The sequence below is a fragment of the Lynx canadensis genome, chromosome B1, assembly GCF_007474595.2.
Source record: "Lynx canadensis isolate LIC74 chromosome B1, mLynCan4.pri.v2, whole genome shotgun sequence".
Taxonomy (NCBI): Eukaryota; Metazoa; Chordata; class Mammalia; order Carnivora; family Felidae; genus Lynx; species Lynx canadensis.
Window position 1 is genome coordinate 1,645,225 of NC_044306.2, and position 16,791 is coordinate 1,662,015.

The following is a 16,791-nucleotide window of genomic DNA, read 5'->3' on the forward strand; positions in this document are numbered from 1 at the left end:
ACACGCAAGCACAGACTCACACAGACTCATACACACACACACACACACAGAATCGCACAGACACACACACATCGACACACACACTCACAGACACAGACTCACGCAGACTCAGATATACACACAGAATCGCAGAGTCACACACACACAGACACACACACTCACAGACACACAAGCACAGACTCACGCAGACACACACAGAATCACACAAACACACACACGCACACATACACATACAGACTGACACACACACACTAACATACACACAGACTCACACACACAGAATCACACATGCATAGACTCACACAGACACACACACACAGATTCACACACTTACACACAGACTCATACACTCACACAGAATCACACACACACACACGTACAGACACACCCAGCCTCACGCACACACACACACACACACACACACACACACACAGACTCACACCTCAGATCCCCTCTCGCCGAGCGAGCCCCTGCCCCTCCTCTGCTCTCAGCCCTCCCTCCCTCCCCCTACGTCTGTCTTCCTGCCCAGCTTCTCCCTGCACCCCCACACCCCACACCCCTCGGCCCTTCCAGGAGAATGTCCACCTGGTTTGGAGCCGAAGGCTGTCACACCTGAAGCCCCAGAGCTACTGCGCGTCCGGCACCTCGGGCTGCAGGTGCGGCGACGCCTGCAGGTACGATGACCACGTGGGGTGCTGTGACTTTAGGATGAATAGAAGTCCCCAGGTCGCTTACCACAGTTAGGAGATGGTGCGTTCGGAAGGTCCTTCTCCATCATATCGTTTCCTTTTATTTTGCCGGGCACGGACACGGCATCTTCTGGGTGATGGAATACCCCGGGCCCACGCCGGTTCTCTGAAGTTACGCGTCTAGTAACGCTCTCCGCTTCCGGGTCAGCCTTCGCCGTAACTTCCCGAGTCCTGACCCCTCGTCCCCCCCAGACCCTGTGTCCTGTCGCGTGAGGCCGCGTTCCTGCTCCAGACACACGAAGTCTGTTCTCACGTCGTGGGTTTTCCTCCCCTGTCGCCTCTCCTGCCTTCTCCCTCTCATCCCGTCTTTACTCAGCTTGAAGGCCGAACTGCAGTTTTAGGACTCCCTGACCCCTCCCTGACCCGTCCCTGACACGTCCCTGACCCATCCTCGACCCTTCCCTGACCCGTCCCTGACCTGTCCTTGACCCCTCCTTGACCCCTCCCTGCATCATTTCTGCTGACTCACCATCCCCCCCCCCCCCCCCCCCATACTTCAGTTCCGGATCAATTCACACAGAACGAACGGTGTTCGGCGCCGTTTACGAGAATTTTCCTCCTCTTCTTAAGCTGAGCCGCCAAGGGGCAGTAGCGCCTTGCGTTCCGAAGGCGCACACGCTGCCCTTCTTAGATCCGCATCTTCTCTTTCCTGCAGGCGCGTCCGCTTCTCCGCTCAAGGTGCTCTGCACCCCAGAAGGAATCAGGCTTCAGTGTTTCATGAAATATTTTACCGAAGAGATGAAAGCGAACTGGTATCACAAGTAAGTACAAGTGTGATTCCCTGTGGCCTTGGCCCGGGACAGCAGGCGGGCCTCACGGAAGGGGAAGACAGAAATGCCTGAAGGTGCCGGAGACAAATGTCCTCACCTTCTGGGTTTTGCCAAACGTGGCTCTGTTGCCGACGCACATTTCATCTGCAATCCAGCAGACCGCCGACGGGAAAATAATACGTGGAGACCACATTCTCAGTTTCCAGTCTGTCAGCTCCTCACTAGCTTGGTTGCAAAGAAAAGGACCAACTGGGGCGCCTGGGGGGCTCAGTCGGTTAAGTGTCCAGTTCTCCGTCTCAGGGCGTGATCTCACAATTTGTGAGTTCGAGCCCCTCGTCGGGCTCTGTGCTGACAGTGTGGTCTCTCTCCCTCTCGCTGCCCCTCCCCTGCTCGCTTTCTCTCTCTTTCTCAAAATAAATAAATAAACATTAAAAAAAAAAGAGAAGCACCAAAGAAGCCCAGAGGTAAAACGTGGAAGAAGATGAAGACTGTGAGACCAGCAGGTTTTCTGTTTCACATTTGCTGCTCCTGCCTCTCTAGGTGGGTGGTGTCCCCTCCCAAAGCAGCCGGGACTTTGTGATAGTCATGGCACAGGCGGGCTCCTGCGGTCTGGTTCTTTCCAACCCACACCCCAGGGGTGTCTCTGAAACAGTTGTCAGAGAAGTGGTTTCTGAGCACAGAGGACGGAGGTCAGCATTCGCCCGCAAAGGAGGAGGCGTCAGCCGCGGCAGGGGGAACAGGACGGGCTGTCTCTGCTCTGACCTGAGGGCGTAGGCAACGTTTTTAGCCCATATTTTCTTTTTTTTGTTTTTTAAACGTTTGGACATTTATTCATTTTGTGAGAGAGAGAGAGAGAACACGAGCAGGGGAAGAAGAGCAGAGAGAGAGGGAGACACAGAATCCGAAGCAGGCTCCAGGCTCCGAGTTGTCAGCACAGAGCCCGACGCGGGGCTCGAACCCACGAACCTCGAGATCATGACCTGAACTGAGGTTGGACGCTCAGCTGACTGAGCCCCCCAGCCAGGCGCCCCCTTTGATTTCTTTTTAAAGAGATGCCAAGATCGCGTCTAGTGAGCACATGAGGGTTGGAGGCACCGAGGATATGGCCTGGCTGCAGATCTGTGAGCCCACGGAGAAAGATAAAGGAAAGTACACTTTTGAGATTTACGACGGCAAAGATAACCATCATCGCTCCCTCGACCTGTCCGGCCAGGGTAAGATCACATTCCTTAGCACCCCCTAACTTCGGATTCGGCGATCCACAGAGAATGCTGGGAGAGGAAGCGCTCGGGTTCATGATTTTCATTCGGAGAGGATTCTCTCCGAATAATCAGTTTAGTCTTTGGCTCTTTGTCGGTTTTCATTAAGCCAATACATTGGCAACGAAACCATTAAAATGTTTGAAATGTTTCCTTACAGCGTTCGATGAGGCCTTTGCAGAATTCCAGCAGCTCAAGTAAGATTTGTGTGTGTGCGTGGCGGTCTGTCTGTCCGTGGGGCCACCGACCTCGTGGGCGTGTGGGTGGCCGCTGGGCGCCCTGTCCGGGGAACTGACCTAAAAGTGGCGGTTGAAGCGTTCAGTGTGGGGGGGGGGGGGGCAGGCATGCCCCTAAGCCGTGCGTGTGTTTATAAAGTAACTTTCTAGAGCCCCCATAACCCTGGGTTGCTTCAGTGATTATAATGATGGATTTCTCCAATAGTTATAATTATGGTAATGTGGCACAGAGCAATTTTTTAATGTTAGGTATTTAGGTTCCTTTTAAAGACCTCGTTTTTCTAGAGCCATTTAATCACAGCACCATGGGGAAGGAGGTGCAGAGTTTTCCCGGGTCCCCGAAACCCAGCCCCCCCCCCCATCAGCATCCCCTCTGGGTGCTGCATCCGTTGCCGTCGATGAGGCCGCACGGACACATCATCCCCACGCAGAGTCCGCCGTGCACGTCACGGTTCCCTCTAAGTGGCTGTGGGTCTGGACAAAGGTATGGCGGCACCTGCCCACGACTAGAGTATCGTACAGAGAATTCTCAGTGCCTCCCACATCCTCTGTGTCCCTCGTTGTGGACCGCTGGTCACTGTCCCCTGTCTCCACGGTCTTGCTGTCTCCGCAGGGTCACGGGGCTGAACCATGGATGTGTGGGCTTTTCAGGCCGGCTTCTTTCTCTTAGTGAATCTGCACTCAGGGCTGCTCTGTGTCTTCTCATGGCTCGAAGCCTCCTTTGTGTTTAGCGCTGGATAATATCACCTTGTTCAGAGCAACTGTTTAACGAATCACTTGAGATTTTAAGTGTGTCTCTGAATTTGGGAGTACCCAGAATGGACAGCGGTCACCGGCCATGCTAGGCTAGTCAGGAGACGTTGGCTGAACGGATGAACGGACGGCTGAGATAAGTCCGAAACCAGGGTTTTCAAAGATATCTAAAACTCTCCAGTGCCATCTGGTGAATTTGGTGAAGAAAGAAATCTCTCCAGCCTACGAGCCTGAATGCCGACCTTTCCCGTGGGTTTCACCTGCTGAGAGACAGGGAATCCCGTCGGGCCCCCCCAAGCGGGGGGAGAGGGCAGGAGAAATGCACACAGTTTACGGTTCCTCGGGCCCTGTGCCCTGCTGTCCTTCCAAGGGGAGAACACACTGCTTGTTCCTCTCGCCCCCTGCCCGGCGAAGCCCTGAGGTGCGTGGTGCTTGTCGTGCAGAGCCTTTTCTCGTGACTGACTTCCTGTTCTTTCCGCCCCTTTAATCCCTAGGGCAGCCGCTTTTGCAGAGAAGAGTGAGTATATGTTATGTGGTATCGAGCACCCTTTATTATCTGGGGAGGGCCAGTGGGTCCCACGGTAGAGTTTTAATGCCGTGTATTCACTGATAGACAGCAGACCTGCTCCGTGGGTGGGGAACCTTCCAGAACTCCTGGCACCTGCCCTCCTGATCCTGGCACTCCCTGCGCCCCCGCCCAGCCCACCTCCTCTTGTCAGCTCCTTGTCATTTGTGTGGCCTCCGCCTCCCTTCCGCCCTCCACCCGCCTGCCCCCCGGTCTTCTACGACATGTCAGGCAGGTGCAGCCACAGGTGGAGGAGGCAGAGGGGAGGCTCAGGGGGTCAGAGGCCATCACACTCGCAGGTGCTAGAGACGCAGGCACCTGGGGCGGTACCGGGTCAGGTGCGGAGGAGGCGGGAGTGAAGAGAGCGCTGAGGCCGTGACCTGTGTTCGGGTTTCCGTGGGACACGCAGGCAGGGCAGGGGAACAACTTAGGACTGACTAGTTTGAACGGTTTTGTGGGTTTTGGTCAGTAGGGGAGTCCCCTAGTTGCCTGGCACCAGGCCCCGGGATGATCAGGGCAGAGGAATAGGGCTTCTGGATGCAGGGGCAGGTGGAGGAGGTGGGGTGAAGGGGTGTCGCCTCCTGTGGGCAGGGGTGAAGGGGTGTCACCTTGCCTCCGGGGTTCAGGGGTGGGTGGAGGAGCCAGGGTGGAGGGGGGTCGCCTCCCAGGGGGCAGGGGTGGGTGGGGGATGCAGGGTGGAGGGGGGTCACCTCCCAGTGCAGGGGTAGGTGGGGGAGGTGGGGTGGAGGGATGTCGCCTCCTGGGGGGCAGGGGTGGGTGGAGGACCCAGGGTGGAGGGGGGTCGCTTCCTGGGGGGCAGGGGTGGGTGGGGGATGCAGGGTGGAGGGGGGGTCATCTCCCAGTGCAGGGGTGGGTGTGGGACCCAGGGTGGAGGGGGGTCACCTCCCGGTGCAGGGGTGGGTGTGGGACACAGGGTGGAGGGGGGTCACCTCCAGGTGCAGGGGTGGGTGGGGGACGCAGGGTGGAGGGGGTCACCTCCCAGGGGGCAGGGGTGGGTGGGGGACGCAGGGTAGAGGGGGGTCGCTTCCCGGGGGGCAGGTGTGGGTGGGGGATGCAGGGTGGAGGGGGGGGTCGCATCCTGGTGCAGGGGTGGGTGGGGGACACAGGGTGGAGGGGGGTCGCCTCCCAGGGGCAGGGGTGAGTGGAGGACCCAGGGTGGAGGGGGTTCACCTCCCGGTGCAGGGGTGGGTGTGGGATGCAGGGTGGAGGGGGGTCACAACCCAGTGCAGGGGTGGGTGTGGAATGCAGGGTGGAGGAGGTTCACAACCCAGTGCAGGGATGGGTGGGGGACGCAGGGTGGAGGGGGGTTGCCTCCTGGTGCAGGGGTGGGTGGGGGAGGTGGGGTGGAGGGGGGTTGCCTCCTGGTGCAGGGGTGGGTGGGGGATGCAATATAGAGGGCGTTCGCCTCCAGGTGCAGGGCTGGGTGGAGGGCGTTTGCCTCCAGGTGCAGGGCTGGGTGGGGGAGGTGGGGTGGAGGGGGGGTCACCTCCTGGGAGCAGGGGTGGGTGGGGGACACAGGGTAGAGGGGGGGTCGCATCCCGGTGCAGGGGTGGGGGGGGGACACAGGGTGGAGGTGGGTCATGTCCCGGGGGCAGGGGTGGGTGGGGGAGGTGGGGTGGAGGGATGTCGCCTTCCGGGGGCAGGGGTGGGGTCACCTCCAGGGTGCAGGGGTGGGTACAGGTGGGCTGGCTCCAGATGGGCTGGCGGCCTGTCCCAGGCTGGGACCTTTGTCGTCTCCGAGAACTGGCTGCCGGGGGAGGCGCCGTCTCCCAGGCAGAAAGGTTTCTAGGATGTCAAGCGTCGTAACCCAGAAAACAGTGGAAACATAAAACAGTGGACAGTCCACTGCCCTAGGAGAGTCCTGCTGTCTAGACGCAGGGGACCCCTCTCCCTTCCAGGGACCATGTGTCCGGTTCCCTGTGTGGCCCTCGGGGAACTCTTCATCCTCAGTTCCGTGCCTCACGGGACCAGTGGGTCCGCCCGGCCGTCGTCCCGCTCCTAGTGGTGGGGGCCCCTCCCATGTCGTGTTGTATCCACTGCTGCGTGGCACGGGGCCTGCTCCTAGAAACGTCCCCGGGGACGGTTTACTCAACCCAGTGGCCTTCATGTTGCAGATCGTGGCAAGGTGATCGGTGGCTTACCTGACGTGGTGACCATAATGGAGGGCAAGGTAAGAAGGACAGTGGGACTCATGCGGCCCAGTGTAGGGGGAGCCCGGGGACGGGGTTGCTGCCCAGAGCCCGGACCACGGGGAGCTCCCCACCCACCCCGATGGCGGTCTCAGGCTACCCCTGGTCACCCTCACGTTCTCAGGGGACGGCAGAGTTTAATATTCTGAAGCCACAGGCCCACAGGGACACGGAGCCCGACGCAGGTGTCACACAGCCGGTGTGTGGCAGGTGTGGCTCCCGGCCCTGGGCCTCTGCGGGGTCCTGGTCCTTCCAGGTGGTAACTGCTCACCGAGAAGGTGGGACACACCCCCACCCCCTGCCACCCTTGGCCCGGCAGGAAGGTAGAAAAGCACTCCGGTTTTCGAGGTCCTTCTGGAATTTATAACGGAAACCACTTCCTGGAGTTTGTGTTTGTTGCCTGTCAGTGGAGTTGCCGACATCCGACTGGAACCTCTCTCTGTCTGCAGCCGTCCTAAGTCAGTGTCGAGGGGACAGAGACACGAGAGAATTTTATTAGGCCCAGACACTAAAATTTATAGGCCTTTTCTTGAGCAGCTAAAGAAATTCTAGCGAGTTCCTGAGACGGAAGAACCGTGGGCCTCACAACGAGGCTGTGCTGGTGCTGTCAGCTGCTCATGGGCTGAGCACACGTTGTCAGTGCATTTGCTGCGCCTGATTACTGGTTAGAAGACATCTTCTCTGGATTTGCCAGAGGAAATCCAGAGAAGATGTTGGTAAAATGGATCCATTAGTTGGAATAGAAAGGAAATTTAGAAACAGGCTAAATACGTCTACTGTAAAATGTAGTTTCATTACCTCTAAATGCATGAATCTTGTCAGGCCGTGGATTAAAACTGAGAACAAAGAGGGAAAACTATCACTGATTTTTCTCATGAGCTGCCTCGCGGAACGGCGAACTCGCTCACGTGTGCTGTGTTCGGATCCCGCGTGTCTAGCGTGGTGCTTACACACAGAAAGAGCGTGTTGGCCAAATGAACGTGGGGGATAGGTAAACGCTTCAGTGAGTGTCACGGGGAGCCGGGCCCCTTTGGAAGGCTGCTATGACTTCTCTGTCTCTAACCCTAACCCTTCTCCGCCCACGCCTCCCTCCCGAAGACCTTGAACCTGACCTGCACCGTGTTTGGAAACCCTGACCCTGAAGTGGTGTGGTTCAAGAACGACAAGGACATCGAGCTCAGCGAGCACTTCTCGGTCAAGGTGGAGCAGGCCAAGTACGTGAGCATGACCATCAAGGGCGTGACCTCCGAGGATTCGGGCAAGTACAGCATCAACGTGAAGAACAAGTACGGAGGTGAGAAGATCGACGTCACCGTCAGCGTGTACAAGTACGGGGAGAAGATCCCCGACGTGGCACCACCCCAGCAGGCGAAGCCGAAGCTCATCCCGGCGTCTGCCTCCATGACGGAATAGGGCGGTGGCCGCCGGCGGGGGGCAGGCCGCCGAGTGCTGCGCACCCGTTCCAGTGAGTGACCACGGCCCCGGGGGATGCCACGTGTGCCGATAGGCCGTCACGCGTTATGCTTTTAACTCTGGCATTTGATTCTTGGCATTTTACGTTCACCTAAGGGGAAAAGCTAAGGTTTTGCACTAGGCTGACGGAGCTAGGTCTGCGGGTTCCCGCAGAGGGCCGGTTGCAAGGTGGCCGCTCCGGTTTCCATCGATGCTGGCACGGGGTGCAAAGCCCCAGGCCTCCTGGTGGTTGTGGTCTGTGGTGTAGACAAGATCCAGCCGCTCGGAAATCCTGGTTGTAGAGCCTTAAATGCACGTGTTACCGGGTACACGCTGGTTTTTGTTGCCGTAAACGAATAAAACTTTAAAAGACAACTCGTGGTTCTCCTGTATGAAGCCGTACCTGACTCCACCTGCTCCCTTTTTGGGCCTAAGTACGTGTGGTGGCGTGGCCAGGAGCACGAACGCGTGGGCCTGTGATCCGGAGAGCCGGGGCGGCGGGCAGAGCCCAGCCGTGCTGGGCCCCCTCCAGGGGTGGTGGCCAGGAGGGCGTCCTAAGAAGGGGCACTTCGTCTACAGGCACTGTTACGTGGTTATCACCGCGTGGGCCTGAACACCTCTGTAGAGGGCCACAAAATGTGCAGGTGGCTGTGTTCCTTTTCAGCGTGCTGATTAATCAGGGGCTTCCCAAGAAAGGCAGCGGTTAGAAAGGAGCGGAGCAGTGGCCTGGGGAACACCGGAAATTTGGCCGACCGTCCGTCTCTCGGTGAAGTTAAAATGCACAGATGGACCCAGCCTTCCTTTGAACTTTTTCTTCCTTCTTTTGGGAAGAGGCTGAAATCCCTTGGGCGCAGAAATCCTACCTCCATATTTTTAGTTTTGTAGTAGACACGTGACGTTTATCAGAAAAAGCTTTGGTGGTTCAGATTATTTTTTCTCTCTGTCGTTAAAGCCAATCCAGACTCCATGAGATTGTGTTATATTTTCCCAAGGTCATAAAAGAAACTGCCATTTAAATACGTCTCTGATATCGCCAGGTGGTTGAGGGGGTTTATAGCAGGTAGAGTGAGTACCCTCCAGAATTTCCACAAGTATTTCTACCTTCTGTGTCGGGCAGGCGAACTCCAGCTGCCTCTATTAGTACTGTAGTGTGGAGCTTATTTCCCAGACATCTTGGCAAGGGTGGGCACAGACAGATTTTCCTGTTATTTGGCCTTTATTGGGTTAAACGGAACTGGCTTATTTTCTAGTTTCAATAGTCATTTTTTTAAAAAAATTTTTTTTTTCAACGTTTATTTATTTTTGGGACAGAGAGACAGAGCATGAACGGGGGAGGGGCAGAGAGAGAGGGAGACACAGAATTGGAAACAGGCTCCAGGCTCTGAGCCGTCAGCCCAGAGCCTGATGCGGGGCTCGAACTCCCGGACCGCGAGATCGTGACCTGGCTGAAGTCGGACGCTCAACCGACTGCGCCACCCAGGCGCCCCTCAATAGTCATTTTTGTTTAGCAATCGTAGTTCGTTGGGAAAGAATGAAACGCTTGTGAATTTCTTAAAGCCCTATCACTTCTTTTGGTGGACTTTATATTTTTAGAGCAGTTTTAGGTTCACAGCAAACTTGAGACAAAGGTGCAGAGATTTCCTGGGCGCCCCTGCCCCCCACCCCCCCACCGGCACGCACAACCTCCCCCTCCACCAGCACCCCCACCAGACAGTGCATTTGTTAGAACTGATGATGTCGTCATCGCCCAGAGTCCACAGTCTACATCAGGGTCCCTCTTGGTGTCGTACATTCTGAGGGTCTGGACAAACGTATAATGACACGTGTCCGTCATTATAGAGTAACGGCATAGTCTCACTGCCCCAAACCTCTCTGTGCTCTACCTGTTCGTCCTCCCTCCTCCCACAACCCCTGGCAGCCACCGACCTCTTCGCTGTCTCCAGTTTGGCTTATGATATTTTACGTTTTTTAAGTTTTGTAAATGTTCATTTATTTTTGAGATAGAGACAGAGCATGAGTGGTGGAGGGGCAGAGAGAGGGAGACACAGACTCCGAAGCAGGCTCCAGGCTCCTAGCGGTCGGCACAGAGCCCGACACGGGGCTCGAACCCATGAACCGTGAGATCATGACCTGAGCTGAAGTCGGACGCTCAGGTGGCTGAGCCCCCCAGGCGCCCCCTGGCTTACACTATCTTAAACACGAGCTTGTTCTGTTTGAACAACCTGAGGCTCACACAACCGTTGCGAAGACAGCGCAGAGTTCCCCGCCCCACACGTGGCTTCCACCGCACCTTTGCGGGAGCTCAGGAGCCCGACCTTGGTAGGCTGGCTGTCCACTGCAATCGGCTTCTGGATCCCCCCGCTGGTCGCACCCGCGCCGTCTCCGGACGCCACTGGCACCCGGCTGCCACTTCTCCCCGGTCTGGTCCCCGACACTTCGTCTCCCCTTGTTTCTCCAGAGCGCGATGGTTTTGAGGATGCCGTCCCGTCTGGGTCTGTCCGACGGCCCCTCCTGATGGGCCCGGGGTGGGGGGTGGGGGCTTTGGGAAGACCTGGCGGGCGGCCCGCAGCCACACATCAGGGTGGCGCTAACCTTCCTCACGTGACGAGGGGTGTCGGTGGTTTCTCCCCGCAGCGTGACCGACTCCCCCTCTCCTGGTCTGTTCCTGCATCCGAGTGCCGAGGGCCCTTCCGCCCTCAAGGGAGGGGTCTGCGGGCTGGGAGCCCTCCTCTTGGAGGGAGAGCGTCTGCATACGGTATTTAGGGTTCTTCGGTAAGAAACACGAGTCTCTTCTCTGCCTTTTCTTTCTTTCTTCAGCCACTCATGTATACTGGCATGGAGTCAGGAGACTTCCTTCCTACTCTGGGTTACGATCCATTATGAAGCGACTGCTCTCCTTGCCCAGATTGTCCCACTTTGGCCCCCGCGGGCTTCTTAGGCTTGACCCCAGGTCCTTTTCCATTTGCTGTTTTGAGCCCTTCCTGACCTGGCTCTCGCGGACACCGCGGGCTCACCTTGCATCTACCCTGGCCCAGCCCTAGACTCGGCCGTTTCTCCAGCGACACCTGGTTCCTCGTCCTGGACCGTGGGACCAGAATCCAAGACCTGGTGCTGGGGTCATCTCATATGTTTTATCACACATCCCACCTGCTGTATCTCTGCAGCACAGCATAGGTGATCCCAATACGATTACCAGTTACTTCCTGGGAGACAGAAGGGATTAAGTACCTGGGGAAGGTATCGGTGTCATCCATTAACTGTCTAGAAATGACTGGGCTCTGCCTCCAAAGAGTGGTTGTCTGCCTTTAGTTCCTTTCTGGAATCCACACCGCTCTTGTCGAGACTGCGCTGGGCTAGGATCAGGGGACGGGGGTGAGGAACGCTCACGGCTCGGTTAGGGGACGCCATCGGGCCCTGGGAGCCCTACTTGCTCCCTTGAATCGCGTGCTCCCGTGACAGCCGTGAGAAGCACAAGGCTGCCCGGCTGAGGCGCTGATTCGGTGAGCCGAAATAGCACTGTTTTCAGAACCACATGAGAGCACACGGCACACGTCACACACATCATTGGTCTCTCTCCCTTAACACTGTGTCTATGTCTCCTTCGAACGAAGACGAAGGTATCCTCTTATGTTACCACCGTACAGTTATCAAGTAGAAGGAAGTTACCTTTGGTACAGAACTGTAATGCAGAATCCACATTCTGACCTGGCCAGTTATCCCAGTCATAAGCTCCAGAGGTTCCCTTGAATCCAGAACCCAGGTTAGGATCCTGTATTGCATTTACTGGCCACGTCTCTTGACTTTTCTCAAACCTGGGACAGCTCCCCACCCTTCCTTTTCTTCATGTTGTTAGTTTTGAAGGACACAGGCCAGTTATTTTATAGAGTATTTCTTTTTTTTTTAACTGTTTTTAACATTTATTTATTTTTGTGAGACAGAGACAGAGCATGAGTGGAGAAGGGGCAGACAGAGAGGGAGACACAGAATCCGAAGCAGGCTCCAGGCTCTGAGCTGTCAGCACAGAGCCCGACATGGGGCTCGAACCCATGAACTGTGAGATCATGACCTGAGCCGAAGTCGGAAGCTTAACCGACTGAGCCACCCAGGCGCCCCTGTAGAGTCTTTCTTAATTGGGGTTTGCTGATGTTTACTGATGATTAAATTCAAGCTATGCATCCCTGGTTGCATTACTATTTGCACTAGTTAAGGTTCTCCAGGGACACAAAACCATTAGGAGATAGATGATAGCCGATAGATTATAGGTAGACAATGGATAGATAGATACGGAGATAGATGGATGATAGATAGACGATAGGTGGATAGATGATATATATAGATATGTAGATATATAGATAGATGACAGACATATAGATAGGTAGACAGATGATGGATAGATAGATGATAGCCCATAGACGGATCAGGATAAGCAGATCTGTTACAGGAAGGGCTCACGGGGTCACAGAGGCCGGGAAATCCCACCGACCGCGTCTGCAGGTGGAGGCCCAGGAGACGGGGGTGGCCGTCAGCCTGAGTCCGAAAGCCCGAGAGGCGGGAGTGCTGGTGTCCGAGGACAGAGGAAGTCTGTCTCAGCTCAAGCAGGGTGAGTCCACCTTCCCACTCACTTTCGCTCCACTCGGGCCCCAGCGGATTGGATGATGGGGTTTGTCCACTCGGTCCCCCGAATCACATGCTCCTCTGTCCTCACGGGTGCCGGCCTCCTGCAGGCCCATCTGGCTGACGCATACGTTGACGGTCACGCGGCTGTGGTGGCCCCCGCGGTGGCCCGTGCGGAGGCGCGTGGAGTGTCTGCGCGTCACAGCAGTGTTTCTGTCCCGGGATCAGAGGCTGCAGGGACCTCACAGCGGCCGCGTGTCCCTGCGGCTCACAAGCCGTCTGCGGGGACACGTGGAGACCAGGTGAATGCTCCCCGGGGGTGGTACCCGCGGACTTTCCCGTGGCTCCAAGAGTGCCTGTGCCATTTCGTGGTCCTTGCTCCGCTCGTCGTCACGCACTTCTGCCTTGTCTGTCACCGTCGCACGGGACTCCTGGGCCCCGTGCCATTCTGTATTCAATATGTCCGTGTTTACTGTGGTGCCCGATGGCACCGTTCACTCATCTGTGCTCCGCTCAGTCCTCCTTCCCGTGTCTGCACCTCTGAGCTGTCCGCACACGCCCTTCCCCCGCCCTCTGCCAGCATCCCTGGCTGCACTTCCGGCTGGGACTTGGGAGCTCCCCTGATAACGCCCATGTCGGGGGTCACGCTTCCTTTTCACGGCTTGCTGCCCTGGGAAGGACCCGTGACCCGGACACGACCTCCCCTGTTCCCACCCGTGGCTGTCGGCTGACGACCGCGCCCGGGCCTAGGACAACAAGGTGCGTGGGGTCCATGCGTCCTGCACTGCGTCCCCGCTCAGTGGCCGGGCAGCTTTTTCATTACGGGCCGGTCGTTGGACTCTTTAAGCCTTGTTTCCTTTTATCTATGAAAATAGAAGAAACGATGCCTTTTATGAGGGGTGTGGTCTGTATTCCAATAGCTCATTACAGAAAGAGTAAATTTAGGATTTGCGTGATCACAGAATGTGGTGATTTGGGGTAGAGGTGGGGCTTTTAAATAAACCAGCCGTCTGTTAAAAATGTGCGTCAGTTCTGCCATTTCTAGGGTCACCTCCTGAGAATACATACCAGTTAACATAAGTCAGCCCCAGAAGTCGGCTTCCCCTGAGACGCGGCTGCCCCGAGCGGGAAGCAGGCTGGGCGTGTGGGGCTGTGAATAGCTGAAAAGTGAGTCCTCGTTTACCAACGTTGTGCTCACCAAACCGATGACGTCCCAGGTCATCAGCTCCAAAACTGAGTCAAGGCTAATTAGGGGACAGCCGACCGCAACACTTCTTTGCAGCTTTCCACGTTCCTACTAGCCGCTTGTCACTGGAATCTGTTAATGCTCGTGGGCATATCTCCAAAGAAAATGCAATTACTATCTCCGGACACACCTGCCCCCCGACGGTCATTGCCATGTTACTCACAATCCCCAAGACGTGGAAACAACTTAAGTGTCCATGGATGGATGAACCGTTAAAGATGTGTGCGTGCGCGTGCACACACACACACACACACACACGCGTGCACAGACACACACAGAGACACCCACGTGTGCACACACAGGCACGCACGCACGTGTGCACACACGCATGCGTGCACACACATACACACAGATGCACGCATACAGACATGCATGCACGCATGCACACACACGCACACAGACACGTGCACACACGCATGTGCACGCACACAGGCACACACGCGTGCGTGCACGCACACACACACAGAGTGGAATATCAGCCACAAAAAGGAAGGGAATCCTGCCATTGTAGACAACAGCGATGGGCCTTGAGGACATTATCCTAAAGAAGTCAGAGGAAGAGAAACACCGTATGGTTTCATTTATATGCAGACTCTAATAAGGGAGACCCCGCAGAAGCAGGAGGTAGAATGCTCATTACCAGGGGCAGGCGAGGGAAACAGGAGGTGTTGGCCAAAGGAAGCAAACTTCCAGCTCTAAGATGAGTGGGCTCTGGGGGTCCCGTGCACAGCAGGGTGACTATGGCCAACAATACGGTATTATATATGGGAAAGCTGCTAAGAGAGCTGACCCGGAAAGCTCTCACCACAAAATGAAATCATAGTTATGTGATGGCGACGCCGTGGTGGTAATCCCTTTGCGATATATTAAATCAGCACCTTGTATGCCTTGCCAGATGTCCTGCCTCAGTTATATCTTCTAGAGCTGGGGGAATGTATGCGCTACCCTGGTCAACTCATGGGAGAAACAGAAGGATTTTGCATCTTCTGAAAATTAAATTTTAAGATTGCTCATGTCCTGTTTTTAAAGAAATAATTCATTTCTTACTTTCTTCCTCTCTGCTCTCAGGCCTGGCCAGAATGAAAGGGTATGAGAACGTGAGCTGGAGACTCCTTTCTGGGATCGCTGTTTTTCGTGTGTTTGTTTCGTTTTGGTTTATGCATCGGAAGGGCATGTTGGCAAAAGTAAAACTTCCTGTGGATGGAGACCCGGGAACAGGAATGAACCACTTTGTCTGCAGAGTTTAGTGCAATTCACCTACATCACATGAGCCCTGATCCCCGAGATGCATGGCAGAGAAGCAAAGGGGACCGCAGGCCCTTTGCACGAACCAGCTGCTCCCTAAGGGTCCCCCACTAGCTTCTTTAGTCAAGAGACATTACAGGGAATCCCATCTCTTACAGCACCTCAGAGCGGCTCACTGTTTTTGGAGAAGGAGACACGTTCTGGGGATTTACTCCGATGGCCAAGAGGGAGACAGGTACCATTGCTAGCGCTCGGATTTCATTTGTGCACCTCATTCAGTGGGTAACAAATGTGTTCCTTTCAGCAAAACACGTACTTTCCCCCTATGAAACGTTTTAACCGGGGAGCTCAGTGGGAATCCACATGTGAACGTTAATGACTTGGAAAATTAAAAACCATAGATTTAGAAATTAAATTTCATAGAAAGTACGCGCACGGCATTAAACAGATGCGCATTCGTGGCCAAAGGTACCCAGAGTGTTTCATTACTGGGTGGGTACTTGCTATAAAGGTTTGGTTTTGTTTTGTTTTAAGGACTCAAATTATTTATTAACTAAACAAAGGTAGGTTTGTGTGAATGTCGATGGGGGAAAGTCTATCACCCGGGTGCTTCACAGAAAGCTTTTCTTCCATTCTGGGGTTCTGGGTTGGAGGGATTTCTACTAAGAGGGTTTCCAAAGAAGTCCAGGGGTGCGTGTGCGGGGCGCCTGTGACTGGTCAGACCAACACGAGTCTCCCGCCTTGTTCCCAACGGAATGGCATTAACTCACCTTTCAGTTCAAGAGGTGAGGGAGGCGGGCCCCAAGGGAATGTTGGGCAATGTCCCACGAGGAAGATTCCACATCCCAGCCACTTTCTGATTTTTTTTTTTTTTTTTTACTGTTTTAATTTATTTTTGAGAGACAGAGAGAGACAGAGTATGGGCAGGGGAGGAGTAGAGAGGGAGGGAGACACAGAATCTGAAGCAGGCTCCAGGCTCTGAGCTGTCAGCACAGAGCCTGATGCGGGGCTTGAACTCACAAACCGCGAGATCATGACCTGAGCCGAAGTCGGACGCTCAACTGACTGAGACACCCAGGCACCCCAGCCACTTTCTGTTCTTACACTTGGACGAAGTCTGTCTGCAGTGCTCAGCTGATGTCCCGCCAGCCCCAAACATTTTCTGAGCTGTCTGGAAGTTTCTAGGCCCTGATGAAGACAGCCTTCACGTGAGCTTGAGGAAACTCTGTAGCCTAGAGTCTTCCTGTGTCTATGCCTCCGACCTCCCTTTGACGTGTACGTAAATCTCCCAGCGCCTTGCCAGTCTCATAACCTGGACTGTCCCGCTCAGGGATCTGGGAGCCATCCCTCGGACATACAACCATCACGACAGATAGGGCCCCATGTCCTGTCACTGGGAGGGCCAGAGAGGCACTGCCGTGGGCACCAGGTGGCCAACACAGCCCCGTCTCAGCCACCAGCCTGCCTGGACGTCCCCCATGGCATGCCCAGGCCAGATCATTCTTTAAGAAATAAGGAGCCTTCTTCTCCTCTCTACTTCCCCCACACTCTGTGGTACATCTGGTCCCCGTTTAGTGTCCCAGCCGGTCCGCACCGAGGCTGCCGAGGGCCCAGACTCCTGAGCTGTGAGGTTCAAACGCCAGCCCTGCATTGACGCCCTGGGAGCCGGGGACAATCCTTGTCTCTTGGTGC

At 55.6% G+C, this 16,791-nt stretch overlaps 1 protein-coding gene across 1 annotated transcript in view; it reads left to right on the forward strand.

The window, feature by feature from the left end:
• MYOM2 (myomesin 2) overlaps nt 1-8,378 on the forward strand; it is a 73,119-nt gene extending 64,741 nt beyond the window's left edge. The window contains exons 32-37 of the mRNA XM_030312050.1: nt 1,405-1,510; nt 2,570-2,733; nt 2,939-2,975; nt 4,262-4,284; nt 6,468-6,523; nt 7,641-8,378. Of these exons, the coding sequence (XP_030167910.1) occupies nt 1,405-1,510; nt 2,570-2,733; nt 2,939-2,975; nt 4,262-4,284; nt 6,468-6,523; nt 7,641-7,955 (701 nt within the window). The 3' untranslated portion in view covers nt 7,956-8,378. The remainder of the gene's footprint in view (nt 1-1,404; nt 1,511-2,569; nt 2,734-2,938; nt 2,976-4,261; nt 4,285-6,467; nt 6,524-7,640) is intronic.
• Nucleotides 8,379-16,791: the final 8,413 nt, after the last annotated feature.